Consider the following 16,151-nt stretch of genomic DNA (forward strand, 5'->3'; position numbering starts at 1 on the left):
GATATGAGGGAAAGAACAGCCAGAGGTATCTGGAGCAGCCCAGACTAAACATGGCCAGCAGAATAGACTGGGTCATGGGGAGAGAGAGGTGAGAGGGGGGAGAGAAGGGGAACCATAGACTAAAACACCACAAGGTCTTGTAGCCAAGATGGCTGAGTTCTACAGGGATCTGAAGCTGGGGGAGGGAGGCCCAGCCCTGGGCTGGAGAGGAGGAAGGTGAGGGGCGTGGTGAGACTGCTGGGAGCCCCAGTACTGAGTGACACTGGGACGGCTGGCCAGCATCCACTGTGCGCTAATAGGTACTCCAGTTAGCCATTTGTCCTAGGTTCCCTGGAGACCTAACATTTATATATTATTAAAACACAACAAAAACAGTAGCGGAAGGGAAAGGCTGGCCAGACGACCCTGGGATCACATGGTAGGGGTGAGAACAGACTCCCAAAAGCTATGTTCCGACCACCACACATGTGGTGGCATGTACACCCCCCAAGAATATGGAAATGTAACTTTCCAAAAATCAAATAAAAAAGAAAGGGCAGTTTGGTTGTCCTCATTGTCTTTCTGAGTGTTACTTCCAATTTTTTTAAAATTTTCTATTATGTGATTAGTTGTGTCTATTTATAGGAAACAGTGTGATATTTTGATAACTGTATATGTTGTATAATGATCACATGGGGTAATTGGTCTACTACTATGTGTGTCATTTCCCAATCAGTTGTGACCATTCACAAGCTTGGGCTTTCATTTCAGTGTTCAGTATTACTGACCTCAGAATATTAAACTGTGCAAGAAGACATAGGGATAAATTAGTCACTTTACAGGTGACATACACATGCCAGTTTTGTTTATGTCTTTAAAGATGTTTTATATTTTACTTAGTGTGTGTACTGGATGCATGTGTGCCCCAGTGCACTTACGGAAGTCAGGGAACCATTTTGGGGAGTTAATTCTCTCTTTCTATCATGTGGGTCTTGGGAATGGAACTCTGGTCATCAGATTTGATGTGCTGAGCCATCTGACCAGGCTGAAAGAGGAAGTTCTTGGGTATTGAATATAGGGCCTCTTGCATGCTAGTTAAAAACTCTCCTATAGAGCTATATCCCCAACTGAAAGAGGAAATTATTTAATTTATTTATTTATTATGGTTTTGGAGACAGGGCTCTTGTATCAGAGGTTGGCCTCCGACTCACTATGTAGCTAAGGATGACCTTGACTCATCCTCCAGCCCACCTCCTGAGTGCTGGGGTTACAGGTGTGAACCACCACAGCTTGTTTTGAAAGAGGATTTTTAAATTGTTGAATTCAAGTATGTATATTTATTTTCTTTTGAAAGGATTCTCCTGATAAAACTCCTATGATAATTTCAGGAATGTACTCTATATGGTCTGAGTACAGGATGCTTGACAAGAAACGTCTTACCAAAGTTACCAGCACATAGTCAGCGTTATCTGTGAGGCATGGAAAAGAGTACAAACAAACCTGCACATGAATCATGCTTTAAAGGATCCCTCTGGAACTTTCTCTCCTGTGAGTAGCTGTGATCCCCATCCAAAAGGTCCAGGGTCTGTTTGCATTTCTGCTTTTCGAGTGGCAATGCATTGCTAAGGGCTCACATTTTGTTTCTGTTATTGTTATTTCAGCTATTGTTGAGCACGTCTTACTTTTTAGTAAACTGCACCGGAGACATATGGTTTACATGGTTGCTCTTCCCCTTATTTCCCTGCTTTCGTTTGTTTTTCTCTTTAATTCAATTTAACCCAATCATTTTTAGCGTCGGGCAGATACTCACAGTACGCATGCGCACTCCTGGCGCGGCGGGCCTGCCCCCAACCCTGGCCATTGGCTGTTCAGGCCGGAGCGCACTTGATTGGTCACCGCCTGCCAAGCCCCCGCTGCCCGTCAGAATTGGCGGGAAAGTGGCGGTGGCGCAGCATGGCGGCGGCGGAGTCGCCGTCCTCGGGTGGCCCCGGGGCCGTGCGGTTGCCGCGGTCGCCACCACTCAAGGTGCTGGCAGCGCAGCTGCGGCGCCACGCGGAGGGAGGCCCGGGCGCGTGGCGGCTGTCGCGGGCGGCGGCGGGCCGCGCGCCGCTGGAGCTGGCGGCCGTGTGGATGCAGGGCACCGTGCTGGCGGCGGAAGGCGGCCAGGCGCGGCTGCGTGACCCGAGCGGGCCCTTCTCCGTGCGCGGCCTGGAGCGCGTACCGCGGGGCCGGCCTTGCCTGCTCCCAGGTAACCAGGGCCAGACCGGTTCTGCAGGGGGCTGTCCTTCCCGGGGGCGGGGCGGTCCCACCTCCAGGCATTCGTCCTCCTTCCTGTCCCAGCCCCTATCCCACGACGGCAACACCTGCCACCACGTTCAAAGATGTAGGTTCCAATGTGGCCTGGTGGCCCACACCTGTCATCCCAGTACTAGGAGACTGAGGCAGGAGGATGGCAAAGTTCAAAGCCTTTCTGAGCTACAGAGTGAGTTTAAGGCCAACCTAGGCAACATAGTGAGAGCTTGTCTCAGAACAAAGAGTAAAGAGGGCCTGGGATGGGACTCCGTGGTAGAGCACTTCCTAGCATTGATGAGGCCTTGGGTTCAATCCAGGCTGCAAAAATAGTAAACAAATAAATCAATGAAAATACCTCTGGGTTCTCGAGCTCTCCCAGTCCTCCTAGTTTTGAGCTTTGGGCTTCTCTGTCACGAGGTCTCTCCCCATAGATGTTTTTCAGTTTCCCCATGTGCTTTGAGAAATAATGTCTTGGGAAATGTGTGCGTGTCCTTTTCTGTTTGTTTTGAGGCAGGGTCACATGTAGTCTAGACTGGCCTCAAATTCCTTGTGTAGTTGAGGGTGATCTTGAACTCCTGAACTTCCCACTTCCATCTCCAGAGTACTAGGATTACAGGCATATGCCACCACACCTGGTTCATGTGGTGCTGGGGGTCACACCCAGGCCTTTGTGCGTGTTAGGTGAGCAACCTCCCAACTGAGCCATATATCAGCCCCACGTCTGCATATTTTTAATGTTCCAAGACAAATGGGACATTTATCTTGGGAAGCCACTGTTACCAGAAGGGTTGGGGACACTTTTCTCTACCTTTCCTACTGAGAACACCATAGCTGTGGTTCATAATTCATAAACAGCTGTTGCTCACACCCAAGGGAGCATCATCACAGTTATCTAGGGGTTTGTTGAAGCCCATCCCCTCAGGTTTTCCGAGTCTTAAGACTTGTTTCTCATTTGCTCCAAGGAGCTGCTAATATTGCTGGGTTTGAGGCTACCCTCTGAGCTACTACAGTACTTGGTCTGTGGTCCTGCAGCATCTGGTCTCATGTCTGACATCTAAGTGTCCTGAGAACCAGATGGCCTAAGAGACAGGTATTGGGATACCTGGAGTCTCATCTCACTGACAAGGATGTCATGTGAACATATCATACATGGGGCTGCAGCTGTGACCCAGATAGACGAGGCCTGCCTCTACTTGACTTTGGAGGTTTCTGAAGGAAGCTTTTGGATTCACCAGGCCTGCCTTTCCGTGGCTTCCTTCTCTGTGAAGTCAAGCCAGACTCTCTAAGAACGCTTCCTGTTCAGATCAGAGTGTGGGGTTCTGTCTAGAGGCAGACTAGGTCAGGGGTCTGACCTGGGCTGTTTTGAACTCAGATTTAGGTTACCTTTTCTTCTCTCTCTCTCTCTCTCTCTCTCTCTCTCTCTCTCTCTCTCTCTCTCTCTCTCTCCCCTCCCCCAGTCTTACTCTAATTTAGGACTAGCAAACTAAAATGGACTGTAAACTAAAAGCAGTTTTACACACATACACACCACACCATGCACACCTGACACACACACACACACACACACACACACACACACACACACCACATGCACTCACACACACACAAAGCTGGGGATCACACTCAGTGCCTTACCACTGAGCTCTGTTTCCAGACCCAGCTTTTACATTTTAAAACTTCGTTTGTTTTGTTTTGTTTGTGGCAGATTTCTCTGTGTAGCCCTGGCTGTCTCACTCTGTAGACCAGCCTAGCCTCAAGCTCACAGAGATCCGCCTACCTCCACCTCCTGAGTGCTGGGATTAAAGATGTGTACCACCATGTGTTAATCCCACTCATGGAGAATAAGAAAGACCACTACCACAATTCAAAGCCAAAGTGGATGGACTCCGGCCAGGACCATCTTCCGCTTCCAGAAGATGTTTCTGAGTCATGGTTTACTTACGTAGTTCCCTTCAGATCCAGTCAGGGGCAAGCACACATCCTGATGTGTTACCTGCCTGTCAACCTCTTGCCATGTGTGATCAAGCACATCCAGGGCAGATGGGTCAAATAGACTTGGGGAGTGAAAAATATGTGGCTTGTCTCCATAAACAACAGGAACTCTCTGTCCTTGGGCAAGGGACTTGTAGATCAGGGGCATTTTTGTTTCATGGATATATTAATTAAAACTTAGAGTGTAACTTGGACTGTCACACATGGGTGGCTCTTTTTTTTTTTTTGGAGAAAATTTATTTTTTGGCTTTGTTTTGTTTTTTCAAAACAGAGTCTATCTATGTAGTCCTAATTGTCCTGGAACTTTCTATATAGGCCAGATAGGCCAAGCTGACTTCATACTCACAGAGATCAGCCTGCTTCTGCCTTGAGTGCTGGGATTAAAGGCGTGCGCCACCACGCCCAACCTTTATTTTTATTATTTTTTTTATATATATTTTTTATTTTACAATACCATTCAGTTCTACATATCAGCCATGGGTTCCCCTATTCTCCCCCCTCGCACCCCCTACCCTTACCCCCAGCCTACCCTCCATTCCCACCTCCTCCAGGACAAGTCCTCCCCCGAGGACTGCGATCAACCTGGTAGACTCAGTCCAGGCAGGTCCAGTCCCTTCCTCTCAGACTGAGCCAAGTGTCCCTGCATAAGCTCCAGGTTTCAAACAGCCAACTCATGCAATGAGCACAGGACTTGGTCCCACTGCCTAGTTGCCTCCCAAACTGATCAAGCCAATCAACTGTCTCACCTATTCAGAGGGCCTGATCCAGCTGGGGTCCCCTCAGCCTTTGGTTCATAGTTCATGTGTTTCCATTCATTTGGCTATTTTTTTTTTCAATAATTGAGTAAAACTGAAATTTATTATAAGCCACAGTCGTCCTAGGGACCTCCATGCTATATATATAGCCTCTATGGTTCTATGGGTTGTGGTCTGATTGTTCTTTATTTTATATCTAGAATCCACCTATAAGTGAGTAGATACCATAACTGTCTTTCTGGGTTTGGGTTACCTCACTCAGGATGATTTTTTTCTAGTTCCATCCATTTGCCTGCAAATTTCATGCTTTCATTGTTTTTCTCTGCTGAGTAGTACTCCATTGTGTATATGTACCACATTTTTTTCATCCATTCTTCCGTTGATGGGCATCTAGGTTGTTTCCAGGTTCTGGCTATTAACATGGGTGGCTCTTTAAAACTATTTTGATTACATCTTACTTATTCTGAGTCAGGTTATATGTGTGCATGTGGGTGTGCCGTGATACTTAGGTGGAGACCAGAAGACAGTTTGGAGTCCGTTCTCTCCTTCCACCATGCGGGTCCCAGGGACTGAACTCAGAGTGCCAGCCTTGGCAGCAGACACTGGCCCAGGTTTCACTCTCGTCTGTTTTGTTTTGAGACAGGGTCTCGCTGTGTAGCCTTGGGTGGCCTGGAGCTCACTATGTAGATCAGGATAGTCTTGAACTCAGAGATCCTCCCGCCTGTGCCTCCTGAGCCCTGGGATTAAAGGCATGTGCCTGATACCTGGCTTGTGTTTTACCTTTTGATCACAGTGTGGGAAAAATATATGCAGTTCAGAATCAGCATCTGCAAGTGAAGTTGTATTAAAGTGAAATGCATTTGTAATTTACAAAAGATTAGGGTCACTGTTTCACTGTAATGACATAGTCCAGGAGTTGTGACAGATGACCCACAAAAGCCTGACTTATATAGTCTGGTCCTTTACAGAAAAAGTTGACTGCCCTTTGCTTTGGCTTTGCTCGCATTCCATGGTGTTTGGTGTCCTAGCCTAGGCAATGTCCCTTGAGGTCAGTCAGTGTCTCAAGCCTGGCACCCTGCAGGTGTCCCTGTGTTGGACTGAGCCTGCTGGCCTCACCTAGCTTGTATGCCCAGGGGCAGGGCTCATCCTCTTTCCTCTTCTTCATTAATTATCTCACCAGGAACCAGGGAGGTAAACAGGCCACTAAAACACAGGGTACCAGTGTCGATGTACAGGGGTGACAGCTTTCTTCCATTTGAGTGGTGCTCACGGTACCTGCCTCGGTGTTTGTGAAGTAGAAAAGTCACTACAAAAGCATGCCATGTATTGGCCTCTGCTAACCTCAGGAGACCTCCAGCTGCAGAGCATAGACAGACTTCTGTCCATCTGGCTCGTTGGTTCATCTGGTATTTATTTGGGGCCAGTTGATACAGAACTAGGCACAGAAGAAGGATACATGTTCAAGGCCCAAGGGGGTCAGGGAAGCCCTGAGAACTGCATTGTAGTTATCTGTAGGGACTAGCCCTCTTGGGTTGCTGGGACTCAGGATGTGTCAGAATTGGGACAGTCTGTGTCTGTAAAGTAGTGGATTGTCAACTCCTTTGAACAGCTGTGCAAAGGCCAAGAGACAGGGAGCGGGGCCCCAGGAGACAGCAAAGGCCAATAGGAGGGAACAGAGCCCCAGGGGACAGCAAAGGCCAATAGGAGGGAACAGGGCCCCAGGGGACAGCAAAGGCCAGAAGGAGGGAACAGGGCCCCAGGGGACAGCAAAGGCCAGGAGGCGGGAGCAGGACCCCAGGGGGTAGCTCTGAAAGGCTGCAGTTTGGGAAGGACCTGTCCATACTAAATGACCTTGATGCCTGCTGGCTTGCGGTTGCCTGGCCTCTGCCCTGCCTGTAAGGCATCCAGCAGTTTCTCTCCAGGCTCTGAAGATAGAGTGAAGTAGGGAACTCTGCCCCCTCGTCCTCATTCTGCAGATGGTGTGTGCTGTGATGGGGGGCTCTTGGGCAGGAGCGCTGTCAGTGGTTGGGAGGACACAGGCCAGAGCCGCTGCAGTAGCCCAAACAGGAGAAGGCTAAGGCTTGATCTCCGGCAGGGTCCCGTGGGGAAGAAATGGAGGATATCACAGACAGCTGCCTGGAGAGGGATACCGGTGCACGGGCTCAGCACTGGTCCCAGGGTGCGGTGGAATGTCTTCTGTCTCCAGGTCCCACAGAGCAGGTCTGTTGGCCTCACCTGGTCTTCTGCCTTGTAATTCTAAGGGTTTTGTCTTCATCACCAGTTGGGGCCATGTACAGAGGACTGCCAGTATGGGACCTCGAGTTAGATCCAGAGATCCTTCTGTGGACCCTGTCAGGGAAAACATGGGAGGGATGGGCAGCCTCAGGGCTTGGCTTGTGTGCAAACTCATCCTTGCTGGTGGAAGCCGGGCATTCAGGGGACAGGCTGCATGCCTTTCCGGCTGTGACAAGGGACTTTTTACACAATTGCATTTTGTGTGGTTTATGACTAGTCAAGTTGCGCTTTCAAGGAGAGGCACTTCCCTCAGGGAATGGGAAGTTGTGGTTAATAATATGTCAGATCATCCTGTGGCAGCCTGTTCTGTTGGTTTCCCTGTGTGTGCCCAGTGTGGCTTGGGATAAAGCTGGGGGTGGCAGGGATTGGAACAACAGGGCAGTGTGCTGTGGGTGGTTGAGAGGAGGGCTGTGCTGATGCCTGGCCTAACTCTTTTTGGCAATGTGGAGGGAAAATTGGATTTACATTTCGGCTGTCAGGAAGTGGCTTTGCAGGAGTACCCGTCTTGCCAACAGAGACCAGTCACTCACTCTGGCATTGAGCAATGAACAAGACTGAGAGCAAAGCTTGAGTCTCCGCCCCTGCCTGGGGCGGTGTGTCTAATTATAACTCAGTGGGATCCAGAGTCGCTGGCGTTCCAGGGGCGTGACTGCTGAGTGAGCCTGCCTATTGTGTCTAGCATATGAAAAGCAGATGCCAATAAGATGCAGATGTCATCCTCCAGGTTAAGCGCTGATCTCATTGTTCATACATGTATCTGTTTTGGTCCCTGACTGCCTTTGTTTTGATATCTACTGTCAGGATTGTGTGCATGTTCTTGTGTGGGGGTGTGCTCACACATGCCTGTGTGTGTAGAGGCAGATGTACATCAAGTGTCTTCCTTGATTGCCCTCACCTTATTTTTTGAGACAGGGTCTCTTACAGAACCAGGAGCTCTCTGACTGGGTTAGGGTGGTTGGGCATAGAGCCCCGAGGACCCTCCTGTCTCTGTTTTCTTAACACTGATCACATGCATACACCCTGTCATGCAAAACACGGATGCTGGGGGTCTGAACTCAGGTCCTCCAGCTTGCATGGCAAACCCTTTACCAGCTAGGCCCTCCCCCAGCTCCTCTTCCTCTTATTTTGCAGGGCTAAAGATCAAACCTAGGACCTAGTGCATGCTAGGCATGAGCTTGGCCTCTGAGCTGCAGCCCGCAAGCCCTAGATAATCTTTGTGTCTCCGTTGTCCTTCTCTGATCAAGGCCCTGAAGTCAGGGTCTTTGTAGGCTCTCCCCACCTGCCTTGTTAGTATGAACATCACGTCCTTTTCTTCTCTTCCCAGGAAAGTATGTGATGGTGATGGGTGTGGTTCAGGCCTGTAGTCCCGAGCCCTGCCTACAGGCTGTGAAGATGACGGATCTTTCTGACAATCCTGTCCACGAAAGCATGTGGGAACTGGAGGTGGAAGATTTACAGAGAAACATCCCTTAGAGCTGGGCCTCCGGGAGCAGCTTTCCCTGGAAGTAATTTACCACCATGTGGGTCTGGGACATCGCAAGTTTCATGAGGAGATTTGCCTTGGTGGAGCCGGACGTCTGGACCCTGGGAGCTGGAGCTTCCGTTAACTCCGCCTCCTCTCTGCCCAGGCCTTTGGCTGCTTGTGGATGGGAAGCAGATGCTTTGGGCTTTTTCCCCTTTAGTCATTTATGTTCATTTTTCTCTCTCTAAAGCACATGGAAATCTCACGTTGCCGTTTCCTGATTTGGCGAGTGATAACACTTTCTGCTTTAAGATGCAAAATCTAAGTTTCAGTTACTGCCGGTGGGATAAAGTGCGGTTAGGAGGACAGAACGGCATTGCGGCCTGTCTCCCCATCCCCAGCTGCCGGGTGCCAGCAAGCAGCCCTACAGACAGGGCTCTCTCTGCTCCAGAATGCTCATTCCTGAAACATTGTGAGACCAGCTGCTGAGAATGGTTGGAATATTCTCAGAATTCTCTGTTGAAATTAAAAATCCAGGATGGAAACAGACTTTTCAAATACTTCTGCTACAAAACTTTTGTGAGAGATAGCCAGGGAGGGAATAGTCTGCTGGCTTAGAGTCCTGACCCTTCTGCACGAAATGTCTTTCTGTTGGGATTGCATCACTGTTGGGTTTTGGCTTTCTGCTGATCACCCAGGCTAGATTCATGTTTGGATGGTCAAGACCAAGGCAGTCCATATTATGTTCCCACACCGCTGCAGCACTTTGCCCAGATGACTGATAGTCTACCACTAGTAACATTTTTGTATGACTAGTTTTTAAAAATAAACATGATTATTTATTTGTTTATTTTAAAGACAGGGTCTTCTGTAGCTCGGGCAGCCTGACTCCTGACCTCACACCTCCAGTTCCTGAGTACACCACTTTGCTTGCATTCTGCAGTGCTGGAGATTGAACCAGGGCTTTGTGCATGTTGGGCAAACTCTCTACTAACTGAGCCCCATCTCCAACCTGAACTATGATTTCTTAAAACAGGCTTAAGTTTTCAGGAAAATTGAACAGAAAGTCCCATAAGCACCATTGAACCTAAGGCCTTGTGTGTGTTAGGCAAACACCGTCACTGATCTAGACATCCAGCTCATTGATTTTAAGACAGAGTGTCTTAAAACAAGACTAGCCAGATGTGGCACTCCTAATGCCTCAGCCTCCTGAGTGCTGCGACCCCAGGCCCACACCTCTCACCCAGGCACCCCCACACCCTGACTAACCTATATTGCCGTGAGCATCAGACAGTGCTTACCAGCAGATAAACTCAGGAGCCGCTTGGCAGGAAAGGGACAGAGGGAGAAGGAGAAGGGACCCAGGGGTGATCTAGACCATTCCTGCCCCCCATGCCTGTTAGAGTCGGCGCTGATAACAGAAGCTTCACTCCGATATCGAGTCACTCAGAAGCAGTTTATTGTACGTGTGCACACGGGTCAACAGTCAAGCTGAGGACTGAAGACCCTGAAGCTCAAGCTTGCAGGCTTATTATAGGGCAGTTTCACATGGGTGGGGTAGGGGGGTTACTCAGGGTTCAGCCACCTGGCTGAGTCTTGGGGGTCTGGGTGGTTTTGGGTGGATAACAGCAATTTCTGGGATCTAGACCATTCCTGTCCCCCCTGCCCATAGAAAAAGTGTCAAGGCTTTGAGCTAATTTGTAGCTCAGGCCGGTCTCAGGTTTATCATCTGTCTCAGAGTAGCTTGGATTGCAGACTGGCTCCTCCTGCCCTGCTTGCATTGATGCCTTTTTTAAGAGAGTTTATTTTTAGGTATGTATGTGGGGGGGGGGGGCTTTGGAGTTTTATTTTTAGTTATGTATGTGGGGAGCCTTTGGAGTTTTATTTTTTGTTATGTATGTGTGTGGGGAGCCTTTGGAGTTTTATTTTTTGTTATGTATGTGTGTGGGGTGCCTTTGGAGGCCAGAAGAGAGTGCCGGTCATTTGTCAGCCCCATCCAGGCAGCTCACAACTTCTATAACTCCCTGTAGTTCCCAGGAATCTGATGCCTCTTTCGGACCTCTGTGGGCATCCCCACAACATGGCATATAGACTCACATGCTTACACATATATACATAAATAAAAATAAATACAAAACAATGAGAAGACTTAAGAACAGTAATAATGAAAGGCGCTGGGGATGGATCTTGGGGTCCCTGGTGCTGGGAGCCATCCCTGGCAGTGGACAGGTTCCTGCAGAGGATGTATGGAGTCGGCAGGGGAAGGAGAGCTGGGAATGGTGGTGGGGAGAATCCTGCAGCCTGGCTGGTGAGCAGCCAGAATGCTTTTGATATAAAATTCAGTAAGCAGGGGTAGATTCATGTTGCTCCAAAACATGGATCATATCATTTTTGGTTTTGGACATGTGTTTCACCTTTTCTTGCTCATCTTTTAGTCATCATTAACAAACTATGGCAGAACAGAGTTATCATTTTTCAATCATTTCCCCTCAAGTTTTGACATCGTTGATGAACAGAGTTATCATTATTACTCATTAACCCCAAAACCCAATTTTTAAGAATCTAGAGGCATATGACAGCCTGTTCTCAGGCTGGTAGCTTTGGTTGCTTCAAGGACACTATAGACCAAAATAAAATCTTCAGCCACCCTGGGTATTTTGCCATGTCTCAAGCAGTGTATTATTAACTCTTAATGGCCAGAGGGACCCCAAAAAAGTCTCAGGCCAAAGCTGCTGCAGTTATTCAAATTCTGCATAATACAGTGTCTATATTTTATATTTTAGTAGAATTTGTTTATATGTCTAGTCCTGGTATTCTGTTGTTCTTTGATCACAAGACATCACAGTGACTTGGCATGTGCTGACTTTTCTAAGAAAGGGAGGTCCTGACATCTCATTCTTTTGTCATCTTTCTAGTCTATGCTTTGTTCATCAATGTAAGTCTCTGTGTAGGGCAGAGGTAACCTCAGCTATTCTAACCGTGTTGCTGTACATGTCACGTAATTGCCTGAGTGTACAGTGAGAAGAGACTTGCGATCTGAACTGTGACCAACTCCTCTAGCCCACTGAATCTTGTTGACATTTTTAAGTTTACTTTGTTTTGACTGTCATTGTTCCTGAGTAAGTACAGGGACAGATGTTTCAAAAATGTCTCCTAGTCTCATAAAGAGACCTCTGGCTTCTTTATGTGTGTCACAACCTCCAAAGCATAAGGAAGACCTTTAAGTAGATAAGGATATCTCCCAAAAGCGGGAGAGGTAGTATGTTCAGGATTGTCCTGGAGAAGCTTAGAAGCATTACTCCTGGGGAAAGGCGTAAGTGATTCATAAGAAGTTTTCCATCAATCCAATATTCCCAAATTGTACAAATATTAAAAGTCTCCCAAGTATGCAACAGGTGGAGATGAAAGGTGGCCATCATGTGGCTCAGCTTTGCTGGATCCTTGTCAAGCAGCTGTGCTGGCCTTAAGATTTTCATGGTATCAGAGAAGACTGTCACTGCCCTAAAAGTCCTGATGGCCACCTGTCTTCCTACCGTCTCGCTTGGGCCTGCCATGGAGTGCTCCGCTGAACATCACTCGGGCTCTGCCATGGAGTGCTCCGCTGAACGTCACTCAGGCTCTGCCATGGAGTGCTCCGCTGAACGTCACTCGGGCTCTGCCATGCCTTTTGCTGCTGTGAAACCCATTCCTCTCGCAATGCTCCTCTATCTATCAGCGTGTCCCCACACCCCGCCTGCCCACTGAGTGACGGCCCTTCGTTGTCAGTACAGCTCTCGGTACAGGTTTAGTGTGGAGAGTTTGCAGCTCGCTAGGAGTGCAGTTCAGGAAACACGTGGACTCCACGCTTAGTCTTGTGAGACTGCCAGACTCACGTCGTGCCTGGCTAAGTTGTTCGTTTTATTTTATTTTATTTATTTATTTCTGAGACAGGGTTTCTTTGTGTAGACCTGGCTGTCCTGGAACTCACTCTGTAGACCAGTCTGAACTTGAACTCACAGATATACCCCTGCCTCTGCCTCCCAAGTGCTGGAATTAAAGGCGCTCACATTTTCTTTTAAAGGTAGACCAAGTTGGAAAGTGATCTGGGTTTGACGGCTGAACAATTGTTTTAAAGATATATTTGTATTGTTTATTTATTTATTTGGTTGATTTTTCGAGACAGGGTTTCTTAGTGTTAGCCCTGGCTGTCCTAGATGGAACTCACTCAGTAGACCAGGCTGGCCTTAAACTCACAGACATCCTCCTGCCTCTGCCTCCCCAGTGCTGGGATTAAAGGGGTGTGTCACCACTGCCCGGCTTATTTTTATTTTATATTATTATTATTGTGTGCATGTGTGTCTGTGTGCATATGTGAGTCTAAAAGAGGGCATTGTAATCTCTGGAGCTGGAGTCTGAGCTCAGCAGGTCTGAGCAGCCGAATGTGGTGCTGGAAGCCCAACTCGGCTCCTCTGGAAGAACAGCAAGTGCTCTCAACTGCTGAGCCATCTCTCCAGCCCTAATGTACATCTTTTGAGCTACAGAAAAATTGCAAAAATAGTACAGTCCTTATTCTTCTTGTTTATTTGTTTGTTGCCTACTTACTTACATGTGAGGCAGGATGTCTATAGCCCAGCCTGTCTGGAACTCCTGATCCTCCAGCCTCGACTTCCTGAGTATTGAGATTATAGGTGTGCACCACTAAGCTTGGTTTATGTGGTATTGGGGATCAAAATGGACTTCTTGAATTGTAGACATACCAGGTCCCTATCATAAATGTCTTACATTAGCATGGTGTGGATGTTAAAACTAATTAACAAATTCATTAATGAGCTAATACCTAGAAGTTAGTAGCCAAATCTATAGTTTGGTTTCTCATATTTTTGGTTTTGAGCCTGGCCCTTAACGGCTGAGCCATCTCTCCAGCCCTATCCTGGTTTCTTTGTTTCTTCTTTTTTCCCCAGGATTCCACATTCTATTTAGTCATTGTGTCTCCTTAGTGTCTCCCTTGTCTGGGACATTTGATCTGTTGCTTTTTTTTTTTTTTTTAAATTGATTTAACTTTATTTTATGTGCATTGGTGTGAAGGTGTCAGATCCCCTGGAACTAGAATTACAGACAGTTGTGAGCTGCCACGTGGGTGCTGGGAATTGAACCTGGGTCCTCTGGAAGAGCAGCCAGTACTCTCAACCGCTGAGCCATCTCTCCAGCCCCAGTCAGTTACTTTTGATTGTATTGGAACTTAGTCAACAGACACACATACACAGATGAAGACAACACACATACACACACACACACACACACACACACACACACACACACAGAGATGAAGACAACACACACACACATAGAACACAGACACAGACTACACACACACAGAGAGAGAGACTACACTATGCTAATGGTGACCTTGAACATCTGATCCTCTGCTTCCTTAGTGCTGGGATTATAGGCGAGTACTACAGTGACTAGCTTTTTGGAGTGCCAGGAATCAAACCCAGGGCTTCGTTCGTGCTAAGCAAGCCCTCCACCCCCCTCTACAGCTCTAGGCTACCCTCCTCCTCCTCTTTAGCCAGGGTCTTGCTCTGTCAGCACAGGGCCTGGAACTTGCACTATAGCAGAGGGGCCTCCCCTCCAGACTGTCAGGATTACAGACACCTTGTACCACTACACCCAGGTTCCCTCTTATCCTTACAAGAGGCAGCTAGCTGATCTCAAAGTGTGGACCAAGTGCCCAGCATTAACTCCATCTGCCAGACAGAACTCAGAGCTGATCCTTGACTTTTCATGGCATCTCTTCTAGTTTCTTTTTCTCCTTAATCATTAAATCATACATAAGCCAGCTAAAACACAAAACACACCCCTATTTGGCATGGCCATTCTTTCCCCCTCCTGCAGAATTTTGCGGTAAAACTTGAGCTTTACAAGAAGATGCAACAGAAAGAATTAGGGAACTCAGGCAATCCAAAACCAGTTAAGTGATGGTTTCGCATTTTTAAAATATATATAATGTAAAGCAGTTCCGAGAAAAGTGAAGTCACAGCCTAGGTTGCTTATTCTCGGTTCTTAGAAAAGAGCATTTCAAAAGGGAAGCTGCGCTGGGCGGGCACACAGGCTGCCGCCAGAGCCGCGGTCTGGCGGGTGCTCACTGATAAACTGACTTTGATTTGGCAGCCCGAGAGCTGAAGCCTCCGGATGCATTTTCATTTGGCCCTGTCAGGGAGGAAACGGCAGCCCCGACAGTGAGAGTTCTGAATGTGCAGAGAAACCGCAGGCTCGGCTCTGTGCTGGGGAGGCAGCCTCCAGCCACTGGCCACTGCAGTGTGGAGCACTCCTCCCCCACCGGCGGCGACCTCCAGCCAGCCCACACTTTTCCATCGCGTGTTATTCACCAGGAGTTAGGTGAGGACACGGCTGGGAAGCTGTCAGCAGCATCCGGGTGTCCAGTGGGGACGCAAACTAGGCTTGTGCCACACACAGCTCCACAGCTGCTCTGGGGTAAAGCAGTGTGGGACACCATTTTACTAAGAATCTTAAAGCAGAGATCCTGTGGCCTGCATCAAAATTAAATTTCAGCCTGGGGTTCAAGGGGTAGAGTGTTTGTCTGGCACGCAGGAACCAAGCCTGGAGTAGTGCACACCTGAACTCCAGCGCCACAAAGTGCCCACAGGGGGATCAGGGCTTCGAGATCACGCTCAGCTGCAGAGTTTGAGGCCAGCCTGGAATATGAGACTCTGTCTCAAAAGTAATTAATTAATTTTGGGCTGGAGCTATAGCTCAGCAATAGAGTCTGCCCAGCACGCAAGAGGCCCTGTGCTGAAAAATGTGTGTACAGGTGTCTGTAATCCTGACAGTCTGGAGGTGAAGCCCCTCTGGCTATAGTACAAGTTCCAGGCCCTGTGCTGACAGAGCAGGACCCTGGCTAAAGAGGAGGAGGGTAGCCTAGAGCTGTAGAGGGGGGTGGAGTGCTTGCTTAGCATGAACGAAGCCCTGGGTTTGATTCCTGGCACTCCAAAAAGCTAGTCACTGTAGTACTCGCCTATAATCCCAGCACTAAGGAGGCAGATGTTCAAGGTCACCATTAGCTACATAGCAAATTCGAGACCAGTCTGGGCTATGTGAGAAACTGTCTTAGGAACAAAACAACACAGTATGGAGGAGAAAGAGTAGATGCATCTTTAGCCACAGTGACCTATATCAAGCCGCTCATAGCTTTGAGCCTGTCTATAAGGACATCATCCTGGGGTTCCTACCTTCTTGGGATGGGGGGCTGAATCACTGTCACACTGTGGGGGCTGGTCCTGGTCCTACTGTTTCTTGCCTGACCTTGGGTTTGAAGGTCAGCCTTTGAGGTGGAGGCAATCCTTCCTTCAAAGGATGCTGCTGGAGGGCTCTTGGGA

The 16,151-nt window shown here is 48.3% G+C and overlaps 1 protein-coding gene across 1 annotated transcript; it reads left to right on the top strand.

The window, feature by feature from the left end:
* Window positions 1-1,916: 1,916 nt before the first annotated feature.
* On the top strand, window positions 1,917-9,632 carry Rmi2 (RecQ mediated genome instability 2). Its single transcript, XM_028872952.2, has 2 exons — window positions 1,917-2,227; window positions 8,638-9,632. Exons 1-2 carry the CDS (start codon window positions 1,933-1,935, stop codon window positions 8,784-8,786), a joined length of 444 nt encoding a protein of 147 aa, XP_028728785.1. The 5' UTR covers window positions 1,917-1,932; the 3' UTR covers window positions 8,787-9,632.
* The last annotated feature ends 6,519 nt before the right edge of the window (window positions 9,633-16,151 follow it).

This window comes from Peromyscus leucopus, chromosome 8b (assembly GCF_004664715.2).
Source record: "Peromyscus leucopus breed LL Stock chromosome 8b, UCI_PerLeu_2.1, whole genome shotgun sequence".
Taxonomy (NCBI): Eukaryota; Metazoa; Chordata; class Mammalia; order Rodentia; family Cricetidae; genus Peromyscus; species Peromyscus leucopus.

Bases quoted from the DNA above. Each gene is read 5' to 3' on its own strand.
- Rmi2 (XM_028872952.2), top strand. From the start codon at position 1,933: ATGGCGGCGGCGGAGTCGCCGTCCTCGGGTGGCCCCGGGGCCGTGCGG. The intron at 2,228-8,637 runs GTAACCAGGGCC...TTCTCTTCCCAG, and splicing joins CCGGCCTTGCCTGCTCCCAG to GAAAGTATGTGATGGTGATG.